The sequence below is a fragment of the Vidua macroura genome, chromosome Z, assembly GCF_024509145.1.
Source record: "Vidua macroura isolate BioBank_ID:100142 chromosome Z, ASM2450914v1, whole genome shotgun sequence".
Taxonomy (NCBI): Eukaryota; Metazoa; Chordata; class Aves; order Passeriformes; family Viduidae; genus Vidua; species Vidua macroura.
Window position 1 is genome coordinate 31,778,884 of NC_071611.1, and position 18,804 is coordinate 31,797,687.

Here is an 18,804-nt window from a genome sequence, read left to right on the forward strand (position 1 = left end):
GTTTCTTGAGTTAAAATAATACTTTTGTATTGGTCTAGGTGGTTGAAAATGTATTAATTATTAGAAAAGTTTTTTAATCTTTGTTTTCCTTAAATGCCTCTGAGAAAGAATATTACCAGAATTAGTGGTTGCTATAAGTGGTTCTGTGTAAGCTTTTTCAGAATAAAGATTTCTGCACAGAGCTTTCTCTAAAATTAAGATTTTTTTTAACCATCTGGCCAAGAGTCATAAAGAAAGTAAGCAACAGACTGCTTGAGGGGAATGCTGCTATGCTGGAAGGAAAACAGAACTTCCAGTATGCTGCTTGGAAGACTTTGGAGAAAAGAGATGGGGTAACTAAGCTCCAAATATTCATAACAGTATTAAATTTATCAACACTCTTATATACAGTTTAAAATAAACACTGAAGAAATCCTAGTTTTTCCTCCTGCAGTCAGAGCAATATGTAATAGGTCAAGAACTTTTCAAGCAAAGCAGCTTAGTAGCTCATCCTTGTCTTTGCAAAAATGTCATCCTAACTGAGAAAGGGTTTAGATGCCAAGACTTTTTTTTTAAGTTGTAAAAGGCAAAAGTGAATAATTTAGTTGTGTTCTCGTCCAAAATAATAGAACACAATAGATAGAAACAGGACAGAAAAATTCCCTGCCAGTTTCTCTCTTCTTAAATGTCACTTTATTTGGATGATGATCAGCTGGATTGACTTTGCAAGACTGACTTTATTTACACATACAAAACTGCTTAAACAGCAAAAATAAATTCCAACATTTTGTAACTTCATATTCCAGAGACAGTAATGTGCATCTTGCTGGGATTTGTAAACCTGCCAGTGTATTTTGAAAGTTAGTTCAAATTAAATTATAAGTATGAAATATGTGCATATGAGCATGTAAATTAAAAGAATATACAGTCAACATTTAAAGTCAGTATACAGCCAATATTACAGCTAACATTTAATGTCAGTAGTTGTCTTTAGCAATGTTTGCAATAAAAAATACAAAACCATTTTGTGAATTTTTACTATAGTGAATTATAAAACAAAAAAATTCCACTATTACAATATTTGTAGAATAAATTTTTCCAAAATTTTCTATAAATGAATCTTCATGTAAGCTTTCACATAGAGAAATCATAGATTATTTTTTTTCAGTATTTTCATAGGTAATCTCAGGTGATAATTAAAAAAAATTCTGAAGTGTCTTTTCACCCCAGTCTGTTTTATTTTTTAACCCGCCTTTACATATGTAAAAAAGGAAAGCAAACAAACCATCCTTCAAAATTACATGTGAAATGCTTACAGTAATTTAAAAGGGCTGACTCTGGTTTTTGTAGGTTTTGTGCAAACACACTGAAATACAGCCCATATGGTCTTAACCAACAGTGAACACATTCTGTTAGACGTGCTGCATAAATTAAGTTGTTTCAAATAAGGACTGCTGCAATTTAGATTTCTTTTCTTTATATTCATGGAATAGATTCTCATGGAAACAATGTTCAGATATCTACAAAGCTTCTGAAAACTTTAAACACAGTTTCACATGGAATCAAAAACTCCAAGCTGGAGATTTGGAGTTGGATTTTAAGGGTAAACTATGAAAAGGGTGAGATGAATGCAGCCAGAGAGTTGCAGTCAATGACTCTATGTCCAGATGGAGGCCAGTGATGAGTGGTGTCCCTCAGGTCTGTCTTGAGACTTAGGCTCTTCAGTATCTTCATCTGTGTCAGAGGCAGTGGGATTGAGTGCACCCTCAGTACATTTGCAGTGACAGGAAGCTGAGCAGTGCAGGTGACGCTACAGAAAGATGGGATGCCATCCAGGGGCACCAGGACAACCTTGAGAACTGAAACCATGAGAAGTTAAGGATGTTAAAAAGTCAAAGTGCAAGTGCTGCACCACAGTCAGAGCAGTCCTAGATATGAGTACAGGACTGGGAGTAACACTTATTGAGAGCAGCCCTGCCAAGAAGGACTTGGAAGTTCTTATGGCTGAAAAGCTGGACATGACCCAGCAATGTACCCTTGCAGCCCAGAAAGCCAAACATGTCCTGGGCTACATCCAAGGCAATGTGGTCAGCAGAGAGTGGTGAGGGATTCTGCCCCTCTGCTCTGCTCTGGTGAGACCCCACCTGCAGTGCTGCATCAGCTCTGGGGTCCCAGCACAGGAAGGACCTGTTGGTGCAAGTCCAGAGGAGACGACAGAGAAAATGAACAGGCTGGAGTTCCTTTTCTGTGAAAAGAGGCTGAGAGTGTTGGGGTTATTAAACCTGGAGAGGAGAAGGCTCCAGTAAGACCACATTTCAGCCTTCTAATAGTTAAAGTGACTTAAAAAAAAAGAGGGAGAACAGCTTTTTACAGGGACAGATAGTGATAGAATAAGATTTTTAAGATTAAAAAAAGGAGGGAATTAGATTAGATATTAGGAAGAAATTATTTATTCAGATGGTAGTGAGGCACTGGAACAGGTTGCTCAGAGAAATTTTGAATGCCCTTTTCCTGGCTTTGTTCATGGCCAGGTTTGGTGAGGCTCTGAGTAGACTGGTCCAGTGGAAGGTGCCCCTGCCAATGGTAGAAGGGTTGGAAGTAGGTCATATTTAAGATCCCTTCTAACCCAAGCCATTCTATGTTTCTATGATTTTTTTCTTTTTTTTTTTATTTCTCCTAAGGAAATATGCTATACAGTTGATGAAGCCCACTTAATTAAAAAAATAACACCCTAAATAAAGAAAGAGGAAGATTTAATGTCTTTCATCTTATTTCAGCCAGAGATTCTCTCTTTCTGCATTTAACATAGCAGCAAATACCTAGAAGGAAGTTAGCTGGATTGAATTCAGTGTTAAAAACAGAGATAGCTTTGCTAATCAGATACTGAAGGAGACCATCAAGAGAAAAGAATAGATTGATTTGCTTATTAGAAGGCTACCATATGTAAAACACTAGCTAGGTATGAAGTGAAACTGTACTGGTCTCAGAATTGCTCTTTTGAGCAGGAAGTATGTTGAGGTCTATATACTTATGTATTCCTCTGTGTATATCCATACACTAGGCTAAGCTATGACATGTTTGATGACACACAAAGTATCTCTTACTCATAGGAGAGTAAAGAGGAAAGATGCACATTGTCCATGGCAATTCACTGGCAACATCCAATTCAGGCAATTTAAATTCCCACAAGAACATGAAGTTTCTGGCTACTGTCATCTCTGGTGGTATTTACAGCCAGCGTTGCTAAGATTTATAGTGCAACATGGTTTTCTTGTGCCTGGTACATTGTTTAATAAGGGGACATTCAAACATATAAATATGGAATAAAGAATTCATCTAGATCTAACAAATTAGTCCTAAACTGAGAAGAAATTTAGAATCAATGAATATCAGAACATACTGTATCTCTCCCTCCACATGCCTGAATATTCAGAAGAATTAGGTCTTATGTGAGTTTTCAGTGGTAGGCATAACTGCTGTACTATATACATGGGTATTCCTTTTGATCACTTTGCTTTTCCTCCCCTGGGAAGGAAGGAGGGGAGAGGTCAGAAGTGCACCTTTTTTTTTTTTTTTTTTTTTTTTTGACTACATTAAATATGGATTGGGGCAGTGGTGTCTTGGCATTGTTCACCTCTCACAAAATCCAAATATGATGTGAGGCCAAATATGAAAATATGTAAAAGTTTATATTTCTATAAAAGGAAAAAAATTAATCCTATCTACATTCAGTTCAACTGCTACAAGTAAGAGAGTTGTGAGGCAAAAATCTGCAATCCCCCTGTTATATAAACCTATCGGTTTTATTCTGGTAACATAGAATTTATTAAGTACATCTTGAGTTGCCCAAAACATAGGTTTCTAACATAAAATAGGCAGGAAGCCATAGTCCACAGAAGGATAGCTAGACAGCTGAGAGGAGCAGTTCTGTCTGTCTTAAAATAGATGTCTGAATCATGGAAACAGACTACCCCAGCAAGTGCCTAACAAAGATGTCTCTAGCAGGAGCCTAGCTGACCAGTTAAATGAGCAACCAATCCTCTGGCAGCTCACAGCTAGTGAGAAAACTCCTTTCTTAGTGTGCCTTGTTTAACTCAGTGAATAATTCATGACAAGTAATGTACTCTCAATGTAACCTTCATTTGTTCTTATAGAAACTCCCCAGTAACTTGCAACTTTTTTAAATACATAGTTTTTTTCCTTTAATTATAGGTTTCACATTAAAAGTCAAACACATTTTGTACTTTTGAGTGTTCATATAAAATGTTTAGGTTTTTTTTTCCTTTTTCACCTCATACAAGCCATGCTTTGGAGTTTTCCATACCTTAAAAACAAACAGAAGTGAAATATGAGTAGCAAATTTTATACAAATTCAAGTGGATTTTTTGAAACTTAAGTGTTATAGAGGTGTACTTCCTCTTCAAGAAAGGCTTTGTAACATAATGCATAATTTAAATTTAATTTTAGTTCCTGACATTTTTCTGAAGGACTTAGAAGTATGGATGATGTCATTCTACCAAACAAGAGTCTTATCCATGTCTGACTCATTCAGGCCGTGATCCCATACCTGTGGATGCCAAGTTTCCAGTGAAGGACATGGAGAAATCCACTCTACTGTTTTGTAGAGAACTCTTCTGTTACACTAATGTGGTTACCTCACCACAGATTTGCTTTCAGGATGGCTTTCTGACAGTAGAAGTTTATTGTTTCCAAAAAGACAAAATGTTAAACATTTATTTTTGATTAATGTTGGTTGGGCAGATTAATTGTTGGTTGATTAATTGTTGGTTGATTAATGTTGGGTTGGGCAGCTTTTCTGCTAATGTTTGCTTTTTGTTCTAAACAAGACAAAATAGGAAAAAAGAAAGCACTTTACTATATAAGGCTAGCTAACATGCTTAAAATTTAAGTATAAATTTTCAAATTGCACGTACAAGTTTTCTTTGCTTGAAACAGTGGTCTGTGTGTACTCTTGAAATACATCCATTGTCTTGAAATGGTGGTATTCCTAAGAGTCTTCCAACCTCACACTAACCTCAATTAATCTCACACTATCCCATTCTTCTGAATAAGATGATGATGAAAGAAGGCATGTCTTACAAAATATAATGGTTCTCTGATAGCCTGGCACTCAAGAGTAACTTTGTTCAGGACCATTCATAATTATGAAAGCTTTGTAAAAGGAATACAATTCTCTCTTGCCTTTCCAAGCAGCCACTGCTTCATTTGGGAAAAAAAAAAAAAAAAAAAAAAAAAAGAAAGAAAGAAAAAAAAAATGAGTCTACTTTCTTTTAGCCTAAAAAAGCTGGCATATTACTCTTGGAAACTATAGCTACTTCTTAACTCCCTACTGAGTTGAGTATGAACCACCAATTTTTATTTTTTAAGCAACTATTTAGCTAAGAAATTATAGTCTGAGTTTGTGTGGAGCAAATAGTTCAAAAACAGAAGGTCTGATGGAAACATTGATAGATTTTTCCTTATAACCTTGTAATTAGTCCTGTATTACTGCAGTAACCCCATTTAGATTTGACCAAAGTCAATGTTTTTATAACGCAACCTGTATTTTTATGTCTATGTGTTTAGATATAGATATAGATAGATATAGATATAGATATAGATTATATAGATAGATATATCTATGGTTCCATCTGGGGGGAATTTTTATGTTTATTAAAAAAAAAAGAGGAAAACAGCCTGACACGCTAGGCAGCCTTAGCTCAGCTGATGTTCAAAGTCTGCTAGTAGGGTAGTATTTAATTTTAGGCTATTTGTTGGTATACAGTGTTAATCCAACATTAGCAGATATCATTTATTCCACCTTAATGACAGACCACAGCATAGCTGGTGGTACTGTTTCCCTAGAATATAATGTTTCTCTGAAAAAAAGTATTCTCCTACTCCTAAAAACTATCTCTTTTCATTTTCTTTTTGAATCTCTAGCAATGAAGATTTGCACAGGTTCTATTTTTATTTTTGCAATGGAATCTATGCAGACCAACAATGGTCAGTTAGTACTGAGGTTGCTAACCTCTAATTGCATAACTGATTAAAGGGAATTAAAAGTAGGCAGAAGTGAAGGCAGAAGGACACGTTTTCAGTCTGACATATATATATCAAGAACCTGACTTTGCTACATAAAGGAGTGAGGCACTGTGAGGCCTCTCTGTGACACTTACCTCCTTTACTGCTCATGGTACAGCTCAGCCAGCAGCACCTGGCAGCTTCAAAGGAAACAGATCAAGCATTTTCAGACAAGCATCATATTAGAATTGGTTATTCTTACAGAAGACCCTCTCTGTCATGAGGTCTATGAGGAGTTTTGCACATTTAATTGTGTGTAAGGCCTTTGTAGAGCATGTAGTAACTTTGTTTACACAGCAGGCTCTGAGCTAATAAACCATATTTATAAGTTAGGTAGCTCAATCCAGGCAGCTAGATGCAAGTGGATACAGAAAGGAAACACCAGTGACATACGTCATGTTTCTGCTGTGCCCTTTGGTTTGCCTTTTTTAATTCTTATGAATTCTAATCTCTAGTTATCATTATATTTTTTAGTGGTCTTACTTATGCAGTTATGTGTAACTTTTTCCTCTTTGCTAAAGAACTCCAGTCAAAAGGAGTTATCTAGACATGAATGGCAAAGTTTAGTTTTCTGGAATTCCAACCCTACAAAAAGTGTTTTTAAAATCACTTACTATGTTGAACAGTGGCAAAATCTGCAGCTGGGTCAAAATTTTTTTTCTCAAATTCTCTGACTTAATACTTGTTTTGGAAAGATACGGCTCCTGAACCTATGCCTGCACTACTAGTTCTCAGACCCACTCATGTAAGTAATATAAGAATATTTTATTAATCTTTTCTGTCCTTCAGCTTATTATGCAGTACAGGACAATAAGAGGATAATCTAGTTCTGTGGATGAACTAGAATGAACTGTGCAACTCAAGAGTTTCACAAAACTAATTTTTGTGGTGCTTAGTTTGTGAAAAAATGTTTCCAACGATGAAATGTGTGCTCCAGCAGACTAGAAATTTGATTTCAAGTTTAAATGCATATTCTTTATTTATTGAAAACTGTACTTCACATAAATGTAGAATCTGGAAAGTGTATATGAAGAAAGGAAAGATACAAACTGTGAGCAAGACTAGATGCAACAGTAAAAAATGGCATGGACAATCCTAAGTGAATGAGCCCAGCTCCAGGTTTTTAAAGATAGTTTAGCTATCCTGCTTGAAAAAAAAAGAAAACCCAAGGCAAAACTAAGATTGCATATCAAAAGGCAGCAGATTGTTTTATAGCTTTCATTTGGTAATGTATATTCCAAACTCCACACTTAAGAGCCCAGTTGTTATTCGTATCTGAAGGCTTGAAGTTGTGAATCCATTTCTTCAGCTTGTATAGAGCAACAAAAATAACCTGTCTCCTATTGCATTTTTCATCAGTATGATGTCCAAGTGCTTTTCAAGCAGCATTATGTGGGTTATCCTTTTTTTACGAAATAGGAAGACAAAATTCAGAATGTTTCAGCGAGTTTTCCATACCCTGAAGAAAGAGATGTTCCCAAGCATGGAACAAAAGAATCAGTCCTGTACCTCATTCCATAAGCCATGCTTCTGGCAATTCATTTTAATTTTCAATTCTTTGCACTGTAGCACTGGTATAATTCAATTAGTTACTAATTTGAAGAAAGGTAACTAAAATGTAAGCTTGCTCAAAGTGGGCTGAATCCAGCACACTTTTCATTTAATGGGGTTTGGTTTCTGTGTCTATTTTCCTTAGACCTTTTAACTATACAGCTAAAACCTCGGTTGATGTTACATGCAGATAAAAAATATTATTGCTTTTCTTGATTCTTTTATTATTAGTATATTTCGTAGTACTGAATATCTCCATCTTTAAGTAGTTTCATTAATTTTAAATAATTTCTTCATTACTTTTATTATACAATCATCACTTGCCTTAAACGTGATGGCATCCTAAGACTTCTCTTCCAAAGCCTTTTTCCTGCCACCATAAAAAAAAAATAAAAGGAAAAAAAAGGAAAATAAATATGGGATTGTTAGGGGATCTTTTTAAGTTACAAGATTACATGCACAAATCAGCTATTTAAACAATTTTATTTAGTCTCTTAATTTTCCTTAATTCTTTTTTCTCTTAATTCCTCAAATAATGAGAAATTGAGAGTTTTTATTATTTGACCTCATGCCAAATACAAAAATAAATGCTACACCATCTTCTATGAGCACAGTGGACTAGTATTCTCCTATCTTTACATAAAACTTAGACCAATCTGCCTCTGTTGTTAATTGTAGCACAACAGATTTTATGTACGAATTAGAACCTATTGTAACTGCCAAAGTTGTTCTAATGAGTTCTCTAGAAACCTCTCTAGAAAAAGATTGCCCTTTCTCATGATGAATATTAAGAGGCTCCTTTGCTTCCACAAAGTCAGCTGATTAATTTCCCTAGAACATTCCCTAGAGGTTCTGTGATCTCCCTGCTGGTACATTCCCTGTTTTTGTGGGAAGCCTATGAGTCTGAGGTTGCTCCTTGAAGACGGTCTCTGATTTGGCCACTTGAAGTATGGTTGCTTAATATATATTTCATAGTAGTTGAAGTTAGTAGGCACTTGGAGAACAGGAGGTTATTTCTAAAGAGCTGAGGATGGAGACTAACAAAGCAGGTTTGCAGTGGGTGTTAGTTAATGAGATGGAGAGCTGTGACCCCATGAGGACTTTTTTTCTGAATTGCCATTGAAAAACAGTGACTCAGATTGAGTACCTGCAACTAAAATGTATTTATAATGTATAGTAGTGCTTAGTATATATATAAGTTAATATTTCTAGTTATATTTCTAGTAACTACAAGTAAAAGGCAGCATCTTGTCTGATATACTACTGAAAACAGACCATCCTGAGATATTTACTTTGTGACAAAACAGAAATAGTCTTTGAATATTCAATTTCAGTATGGTACTGCAAAAAAACTTAGTCAGAAGCTCTGTTTTGCTTAATTTTGTTTTTCTGTGTAAAATTGGAATAATGTTTATATTTATAAATTATAAATAATCAACAAAACTAAAAAAACCATCTTTAAAATGATCAGGTATTCTGCAACAGTCAAGGATCTCTATTTTATCTGGTTTTTTTTAATGACCTATTCTATCTGCTAAAGGAATAAAAAAGTTTTACAACATGGTGCCTGATTCATGTGCACTTCTATAGATGTGTGACCTGCACAGTAACAGACCCAGCTGTTACTAAAGGTCCTATGTATGACCCTTAGAGCTAAATTTACCACAGATGTCTTTTCCATTCATTGAAGCTAACTTTTTTGATTCCATAGAACTACTACAAAAGGTCCTTTGCAAGTCACTAAGTGATATTTGTGAGATAGGTGCCAGAAAACATGGAAAACATGAAGAACAGAACGCAGAGCAAGAACCATTATTAACATTACTTCTGCTGTTGTGGAACAATTTGTATGCAGATTACCATCATAAGCCTCTAGGCAAGTTAGGATCTTTTCTGGTGATATACAGTGTAGTTGGGAATACATTTTATTGTACTGTCATAAAATAAAGTGCAAAAGTTGTAGGGAGCCTTACAAACTATTAATTAATCAAAAATTAATTTAAAATTAATTAATCAAAAAATAGATTAATTTTTTGCTCTTTGATGCATAATCTATTTATCATATTTTCCTTCTATTTGCCAAGTCTATATAAATTTTATAAAAATAATCTTCAGTGCTTGTTTTCATTATTTCATTATTTCACTCCCATCCAAAATAATGTACTGCAAAACCTGTAGACTGCAAAGGAATGGCTATTAAGCATGTAAACACTTGTTCCACAATAAATTTGTTCTTTCAGTTTAAAACCAATTCTAACACTCTTCAGAGCAGTTTCAAAAATGTATAAATTAAACAATATAACCCCTATCTTATTTGCTGAATTTCCCCCTCTTTTAATGCTGAAATATATCAAATATATTAACATAGGAATTAACTCTCAAAGATTTTTTGAAATTTTTTTATTAGAAATTATAAATGCAATATTTTTGTAATGCATAAACTATTAATGTAATTATTATAACAGGAAAAGATAACTGAAGTACAGCAGAAAGGAAGTCATATTGTAGTTCTTCAACTAAGGTATTTTGTCCTTCAGTGATTAATAACAATCACCATCTGTATGTGTGTTTGACTTTAACAGTCAACAAGGAATTTAATTTTTACTTAACTTCCCCACAGTGTTCTGAATGTCTTTCAGACAGGGAATACTTTCTGGTTTGTGAAGTTAGATAATAGAACTATTTCACAGTATCTAAGCAAGGGTTAGGAGAAAGAGAAAGGGAAGAATTACATTTCTGGGTAAGGGTTTTGGCTGATTTGGAATGAAAAAAATCTTTGTTCCTCTCTTTACTCCACAAGGACTAATTTATCTAGCATGTCTGTAAGTGGAATTTCTTTGCAAACTCAGAAATGTTGCTGTAACTTACATTCATCCTTTTCTTTCATTTATTATCCAGAACTATTGTTTCTTCTTCTTTTTTTCTTTTTTTCTTTTTTTTTTTCTTTTTTTCTTTTTTTTTTTTTAATGTTATTGACCTTTAAACCTGTTGTTATCAAACTGAAAGAAAGAGATAGGGACTCTTTTCCGCTGCCTTCATTCTCATGTGACCTGAAGGGAGAATAGGTTCAAAATAGACTAGTTCCTCCCAGGGCAATACAAGACAGAGGAGAAAAGCACTGTCATTTCCGAACAGCACAGTGCTAGAGTAAACTCAGCATGAAAAAGGAAGGAGTTGCAGCATGTTAGAATTCTTCCTCCACAGCCTGGATTTTTACACAAGAAGGATTTGGAGGGTGTTAAAAAGCAGAGGATTTTTAAAAATTCTCTGAAATTGAGTACTTTGAGAATGATCTTTTTAAGGACAACTGACGTGTGACTGCTAGTAATACTGAAGGAATTTTTCAAAATGAGCATTGTTATGAAGCCAAGATCCCGATCTACCAGCTCCTTAAGGACTGCCGACGCAATGTGGTAATGTGGTTCGCTTGTTTCTTTCAGGCTCTCCTTCCTATTATGACACAGAGATATGTCCCAAGAAAGTCACAGGCTTTAATTTTGATTTGATAGATATTGCATAGTTATTGAAGGTGTTCAGCTGCTGAGTTGCACAATTATTAGTAAGAAACAAAATTATGTAGCTTTTTGTTGTAAAATACAGTGCCTATAATTTTTAAAAAGATAATCCTTTTCATACTTTTTGTAACATGTTACAAGGTTTTACCCATTCAGCAGTCGGGTATACTCCTTACAGTTAGAGATGCCATCTAAAAATCTTCAGTACACTTATTTCAGTAAGAGAAATCATAACACAAATCTTCATTTCTAGTGGCTGGAGAGTAAAATGAAGTTATAGGCTGTGTGAGCTATTTTGGGATGCTTACATGTAGTTTTGCTGCATAAATAGACTTACTGGTAGAGATGTATCCTGGGAAACAGCAGACTTTGTAGCAGCGTGTGTAAGACTGTGCTGTATTATGCTTCATGTGTTTCCCCTGCTCTCTGAGTCTTAAAGGAGTAGAAGTAGTTTGTGATATTGATCTGTCTGTATAATTTTCTTGCATATTTTTTAGTTATGAATCAGCAAAGCTTTGTCTTTTGAATAATTATTTTTCTTTATGTTTTTTAAGCATCACTTCTTGCTTTTTAAAACTTGGTAGGCACTGACAGGACAGATTTCTATGAAGTATGAGAAATAAATTAATTTACTCTCTTAATGTGTCCCACATTTTGTTCTTCTCTCTGTGACTTAGTAGAACCACCACAATTTTAATAAACACATAGTAGACTAATTGTTCAGAGCTATATTTTACAGGTATAAAAGAAGTGTTTTAAAATATAGCTTTTTTCTAATATATAAATGGCTGATGTGTTACTGAGGGATAGACTAGTGACTAAATACAGTTCTTTGTGAGGACATACATCCAGTTAATTAAATATTAGCCTTATAAAACCTTTATGTTTCAAATAACTTTGACTCTGAGCTACAGCCATGCCAGTATTACTGTTAAAGCAATTAGAAATTTCTTCCAGTTATCTTTTACTTAAACCATTTTGTAGTAAAAGGAAATTAAACAAGTACACTACTCAATCTAAAGAGTAGTCCTAGTTGTTCTCAGAAAGTGCTAAGGCAGAGTTCTGCTCAAATAAATGCAGTAAGTAGTGTCTCTATGTCTTTATTAAAATTCAATGCCATGTTGGTAAACTAAATATTGCTAATTTGCTACATTCTGCAGGGTGTCTCCAAGGAAGTGAGCTAAAACATACATACCTTAGCTGTTACATACAACTGTGCAAATAAATCAGGACCTCTGATTAAGTTTGCCTTTTTTTTGTTGTTGTTGTTGACTGCCTCCATTAAATCTTGCAGGAAAAAAAATAGTTTAGAAGAAAAAGAAATCCTTGTAACTAATAGTTGCAGACTAATTTAAGCACCAAGTATTCTGTCTAAAATACCTTCCTGCCTTTCTTTTGTTGCTGTTGCCTTTAGTTATAGTGCTAATCTGATATCTGAGAATACCTGTTCTGCTGGTTGTAAGCTGGAAGTCCTCTGCTACCCTGCTGTTTGGGAACATGACCTGAGCTCAGAGGTAGCTCTCAGGGAGATACTTGAAGGCTACTGTAGAGGGTACATGCTGTTCTGTGGTGGTGTGGAGCAAAGCCAGGCAGGCCCTGTCCCAACCAGAGGGAAAACAAGACTGCAGAGATAAGAGAGAATGGGAGGGAACTGCTGGCTGCCCACACCGAGCTCAGCTGCTGGCTGCCTCTGGGGAGGTGGCAGCTGAGACCAGCCCACCCTACCCACGCTGCCCAGCCAGCCACCTTCAAGGGCCTGAGCAGGACCAGTTTCCAAACTGTCTGTTTGACTTTGCTTTGTGTGCATTGTTGCCTGAGTCTGTGGGTTTGTACCCATGGGTCAGCACCTTCCTGCAGCTCTCTAGGAGAGAGTAACAACGCTATAGTCTTGCCACCATATTAATGCTTAGGGAAAAGTTAAATCAGGGTTAAATCAGAAGCATTGGTAGGTGTTCAGGCCAGAAGACAGGAAGAGCATAATTATCTTTTTTGAATCTGTTGATATAGTGATCTCACTCTATGTAGGAGGAGCAGAAGTGCCCAGGAGGAAGGAGAAGATGGGTCTCAAGAGCACAGGGACTTGACTGACAGGACTGTTTTAAAGTATGGATACCCCTTTTGCAAGGGTTTGAGAAAAAATGATCCCAGGATTTCCTCTACCATTTCTCATGTGAATAAAGTTCCTGTGAGGATCAGAAGTCAGGCTCCCAACACACAGAGGCCAGTGAAAGGACAGAAGAGATGTAAAGATAAGATAGAGAAACCTCTGTTCTTGGTGCCCTGAAATCAGACTCACTCTTTCTCCAAAAAATACAGTAAGTTCAGTGTAAAAGCATACGTGTGGTAAAAGCATGATATTCTTTTCAGTATCAATATTAGAAAGCAATCAAAGGGTAACTCCTTTGGTGGAGATATCTCACTGGTGGTGCTATGATGAGTACCCCAGCTGGCTTTGAGCAGATGCAGGCAGGCCCAGGCTGTGCTGATGCCTCTGCTTTAAAGGTGAATGGGTTGGGGATGGCTGCTGTTTACTGTGATGGTAGGGTCTGTAGGCAAATCTTCTCTTGCCCTTGTGGCTTGGAAAATTTATCTCGATGTTATGGTGACTGAAGAAAAAGCAGATGGTTGGTATTTATACAGAACAAGAAAGTGACTTATATAAGGGTTATTACCTGTTATGTTATTGCTGCTCAATTCTTCCACACATTCCCACTCATTCCTACATTCAGGGTGTGATTGTGAAGTATGGTGTTATATCATAAATCTTCTAGAGAATAATCTAGAAGGGGTAAATGTTTGTGCAGATTTTTCAACTAAGACAATTGATGAGTCTTTTTATTCCAGAGAAGGAATAACAAGGAAGTAAAGAAATCACAGTAAATTAAACTTTGGCTGAGACAGCCAAATGATAATATGATTACATTTTCTTGACTATTTGCCACTGAACAGTAAAGCAGTAGTGTTCTACTGAAAATGTCATATTTCTGTTGATTTTTTCCTTTTGTAATGAAAGAAAAGTTTGAACATATAAAAAAAAAATCTATTTGGAAGAATTGAATCAGAATTTTGGAAGTTTAAATGAGAAGTTGAGAATGCTTGCTTGATGGCAAGTCAAGAAAGCAGCCTCAGTTGTTGGACAGAACCTACTGCCTGTAAATAGTGCAGTTTATCAGCCTTTGTGTTTCATGATACATATAACTAGCCAAAAGAGCTATAAGCCTCTGGAGTATTGTCAGTTTTTTTCCACAATTCTTTCTGCATTATGTGACTAGAGATAGTTACACGTTTACTCTGTGAGTTGGCATTACTGAGTTTATTTTGTTTTTGTAACACTGACCAGTTCAGGCTTTTCTGGGTTTTGGAACTTAGGGTAGATTTACCTGCAAAGGGCACAGCCTGTCTAGTGACTTGTCTAAACCCAGAGAGCAGAGGTCTTCAACAACAGAGTCTGCGGTATTGTGTAAAACAATGCATCTGTTCTTACTTAGCTCTAGAAGTGAGTGATATTGCTTGTATGCAATATGATGGAAATTACTGAAAGATGTTGTCAAATATGTATTTCTCAGTCTATGACATATTTATAGATAAGTGGGACAAAACTTATCTCTTGTATGGACTTTCTCTAACCTTTAATATGTGGATCACAAGAGGGATGGTAATAAAATTTTATTGAATAGCGAGAGAAAAATTCTTGTGACTTGACATCAGTGACTAGCATTGTTTCTGGGGCAGAAGAGCTAGAACAAACAAACAAGCTGACGTTCAGCTATGCTGACCTCAGGTAGGTGCACTGCTTTCCTGATTTAAAGGTACCATGAAGTGGAACTCTGGGAAAAGTGTGACCCAATCTTTTGGTAGCCCTGTCTGACAGGAGGAAGCTGTGGCCACATCACACTGCTTTGTAACTGGCCATCCCAAAATAATTCAGTTCCTTGGTTAATCCCTTGGTGCTAACAAGCCTATTGCCATTACAAAGATGATGAATATATTCAATAAATGACACTGAATGAGTCATATACTTCTAGGTTATTATTATCAGACCTGTATTTAAAGTTAGCTGCTGATTTCCAGGATGGGAATCCCACTACTGGTGACATCAACACCAAAACCAGGGTACTCCTTGAAGGAATCTTTGTCTACGGGGCAGAGAATGTTAACATAGGTAAATATAACTGTGAACAATATTAACAGCATTCATATCACTTGGCTGCTAAAAGGTTAAGGCTTTTTATTTCCTTGTTGAGTGAATTTCTTTTCCTCTAGAGTATTATAATTGTCTGTGTGAGGCATTGTTGGTGATATTACTTGTCCCTTGTTGCCATATCTTATAAAACTGCTCTTAAACAAAAGAGGGTTGGGACCTCACATAATATCCAATTGCACTTTTAGTAGTTGAAGGTATTGAATAGAGTGCTCTGGGAAAGTTCAATGCAAGCTGCACACCATTCAAACTCATAGGTAGGGATTGAAGTACAAGTATCATATGTAAAATTATGGGATTTCTGAAAGTTGAGAAAAGCTTGCAAGCTATAGATATAGTCTTTCCTACATGAAGTCTGACTTTGATGGACTTCATAGGTGACTTCATTAAGATAAATAGGCTTTTGTAAGCAGTATGGGCATCAAATCAAGACAACCATATAAATTCAAGGTGGTATATATGCTTTTATTTATTGCTCCGTGCTAGTGAGGAAGTCTGCAAAGTCAGCATGACACTATTTTCCATAGTGCAATATGTTAACAAGTATTATTTTTACAAAATGAAAGGGAAAAATTGCAGTTTTGTCAACAAAGTTGTGGTAGATTTTGAAATTATCAAGTAGTCTATTTTCTAACAGAATAAGACATGGGCCTGGCCAATAGTCTTCCTAACCGAGTATTCTGTTATCACCTGTAGCAACAGGAATACCTGAGTACCTGTGCAGTTTCTGCAGTCCATCCTGTTGCCCAACATTAACTGGTGTTGTATTAGGGATGTTACAGGGTTCACCCTGGGCTTCTCTTTTTCAGATCGTCTATGTACCTTTTTGCCTACAGATTTACCTAATGTCTTTTCTGAATTTGCCAATAAACTGACTTCCCCTGCAGCCTTCTGACAATCTTTTGCCTATCTAGGAAAGCCATTTTCTTTAGCGTGCTTTAAAATGAGTTCTGTCATTGCAGCATTTTGTGAAAGAGTCTGCATTCACTTATCCAACAGCTTCATGATTTTGTGATGTTCAGTTATAACCTCCTGAGCCTTTTCTTTTAGAAATGGAGAAGTTGTAGCTTTCTTATATTTCCCTAAACAGGCTACTGCCCCATCTCTTGATCATTTTAGCTCCCATTCATTGTATTTTGTCAAAGACTGCTGTGTCCTTGAAATACAAAGATCAAGGCAGGCATTATCCAAGACATGAACACACCAAAGTTCTCACAAAGTGGTAAAATTATACCTGTTTTTTTTTTCTCAGCACCTTTGTTGATGTCCAGTATGCTGTTAGCTTTTTTGACTGCCATTTCAGGTTGAGCTATATTTTAAAATAATTTTTACTGGGTTTTCTAGCTATTTTTTTTGGCATGTTCCCATATCTGTATTTTTGTAAAGCAGAAGAATTAGCATTGCAATCATAAAATCCAGTTACTTTAACATTAATGTGATAAGAACTCCTTATAGAAATTGTGGATTTTTATAGGATATGTGGATTTTTTTTTAAATAAACAAACATTGCAAATCCTGCCAAAGAGAACAAATTGCGAAGTGTAACTCCAGCAAAGAAAGGCACTTCCTACAAGATACAATTCTTTCTCCACCACACACAACCACACAATTTAGTTCTCTGCCACTCACTTGAGTGTATTAATAATCCACTTTCAGTTTTCCTGAAAATATAATCTTGTCTTTACAGCACAGTTCTCACACCTTCTCCTTGAGCACATCTGGTATATTATCAGCTTGTGGACAAAGCTCTGTTCAAATCTAACAACCATGAGGCCCAGTGAAGATGTGGCACTTCAGTGTCTGTCCCTAGTGTGAAATAAGGGAGAGGACAGCAAGTTCCATGAGGAGTTCAATTGACAGCTCAGCCGAATGACGAAAAGCCCATTCACAGCTGGTTCAAATGAGGATAGAAGGTAGTCACAACTTGAATCAATGCTGAGTTGCCATAAGTCAAGTCCTTGCCTTCCATTACACCATGTCTGAACCATTTGTTTGCATCTAATTCCACACTGAGAGGTTATCTTTCTCCCTACCTTGTATTCTGAGACGCACAATTATAGTGTAAAGCATAATAGGTGGGATTCACCTAATCTAGACAGATTTTTATCATACCTGGTCTAGTAACCTCTTGGTGGAGAGAAATATTTGCTTTCAGGGTATGACGTGTCCGTGACATATTTTAGATGCCTGCCTCAGAAAGAGGCACTCTTGATGTCAATGGTTTAATCAGCCTAAGCACCACTCATGAAATCTAACTTGTATGTGACACCTGCAGTATGCATATATAGCCAGATTAATTGTTTCTGATGCAACTAAATTAGCTTATGCTGAATAAATGCTTTAATATTTAGTAGTTTTACTATTATTTTATAATATAAGGGGAAGATCCACATAAAATAAGGGAAGTCCAGTATGGAATAGGAAGTATTAGAACACAACAGCAAGAACCTACTTGGGCTAAATATAGTATTGAAAGAACCTTGCAGTCAAAGTGAGGTCAATTCACAACCATGAAATCACTAAGCAGTGATGTCATTCCAATGACAGCACAAATTACTTAATCTCATTATTGTGATTCCCATCAGATTTCAGCTATGGTAGTTTCTAATTCAGACTAATATGCCCTAGAGTATGTTTCTTAGCTCACATTACACAACCAGAAGTAGATTTCTGCACTTCTTCATTTGGTACCATGGCTGATACGAAAGGAAGATTGAGGGCATTAATGACTTAGATAGATGCATAGTATAATATTATGTGACCTTTTAAATATTTTTCTTTCATCAAAAATCATGAAAGCTTTTCAGATCTATAATGTATAAAATGGCTGAACAGTTTCCGAAGCTAAATGGCAGAAACAGATTTGTTCATCTGACCTCATTTTCAAGGATTTGAGAGGCACAAAGAACCCATGACTTAAATTTGTTGCTTCTCTATTTCATTTGCAAGCTTTATTACAGCACTTTTTGGTGCCTTTATAAATAGACTCAAAACCTCATGTACTAATTCAAAAATAATTTTTTTAATAGTTATTTAAGAAATACTTTCCCCCTTTTATCAAAGTGTTAAGCATTAAAAAAAAAAAAAAAAAAGATGGTTGCTTCAGAAACATTAAAAACTTCCTTTCTCTTTGTCAGATCTCTTAAAATACATCCAGCACAGATCAATTTAACAAAATTCTTGTAGCTTCATGGTACTTTGTTTCAATTTAGTAATTGAAAATCATTATTCAAATAAATTATTTGAATAAAAAATTAGCTTAGACTAGAAAAAAAGGAATTTTTTAAAATGAAAATACCTTTCAGTACTTCTGAAATTTATCCTTAAATTTCTTTTAATAATTGTAATTTTGGGGTAGTTATATCAGTTAATTATCTAAATTTTGAAGAACTTTCCATATGCAGTTATATAATAACCAACTGAAACTATCTCTCTATGATGTGTACCCAAAACAAGTTTCAGAAAAAGGACACA

The 18,804-nt window shown here is 35.6% G+C and overlaps 1 protein-coding gene across 6 annotated transcripts in view; it reads left to right on the forward strand.

Moving 5' to 3' along the window:
• PDE4D (phosphodiesterase 4D) overlaps positions 1-18,804 on the forward strand; it is a 359,916-nt gene that overhangs the window by 217,770 nt on the left and 123,342 nt on the right. The window contains exon 1 of one of the 6 annotated variants that reach the window (XM_054002841.1): positions 10,963-11,027. The exons of the other annotated variants lie outside the window; for them this stretch is intronic. Coding sequence (XP_053858816.1) covers positions 10,963-11,027 — 65 coding nt within the window. Of the gene's footprint in view, positions 1-10,962; positions 11,028-18,804 lie in introns of those variants that run through there. 6 annotated transcript variants of the gene reach the window in all.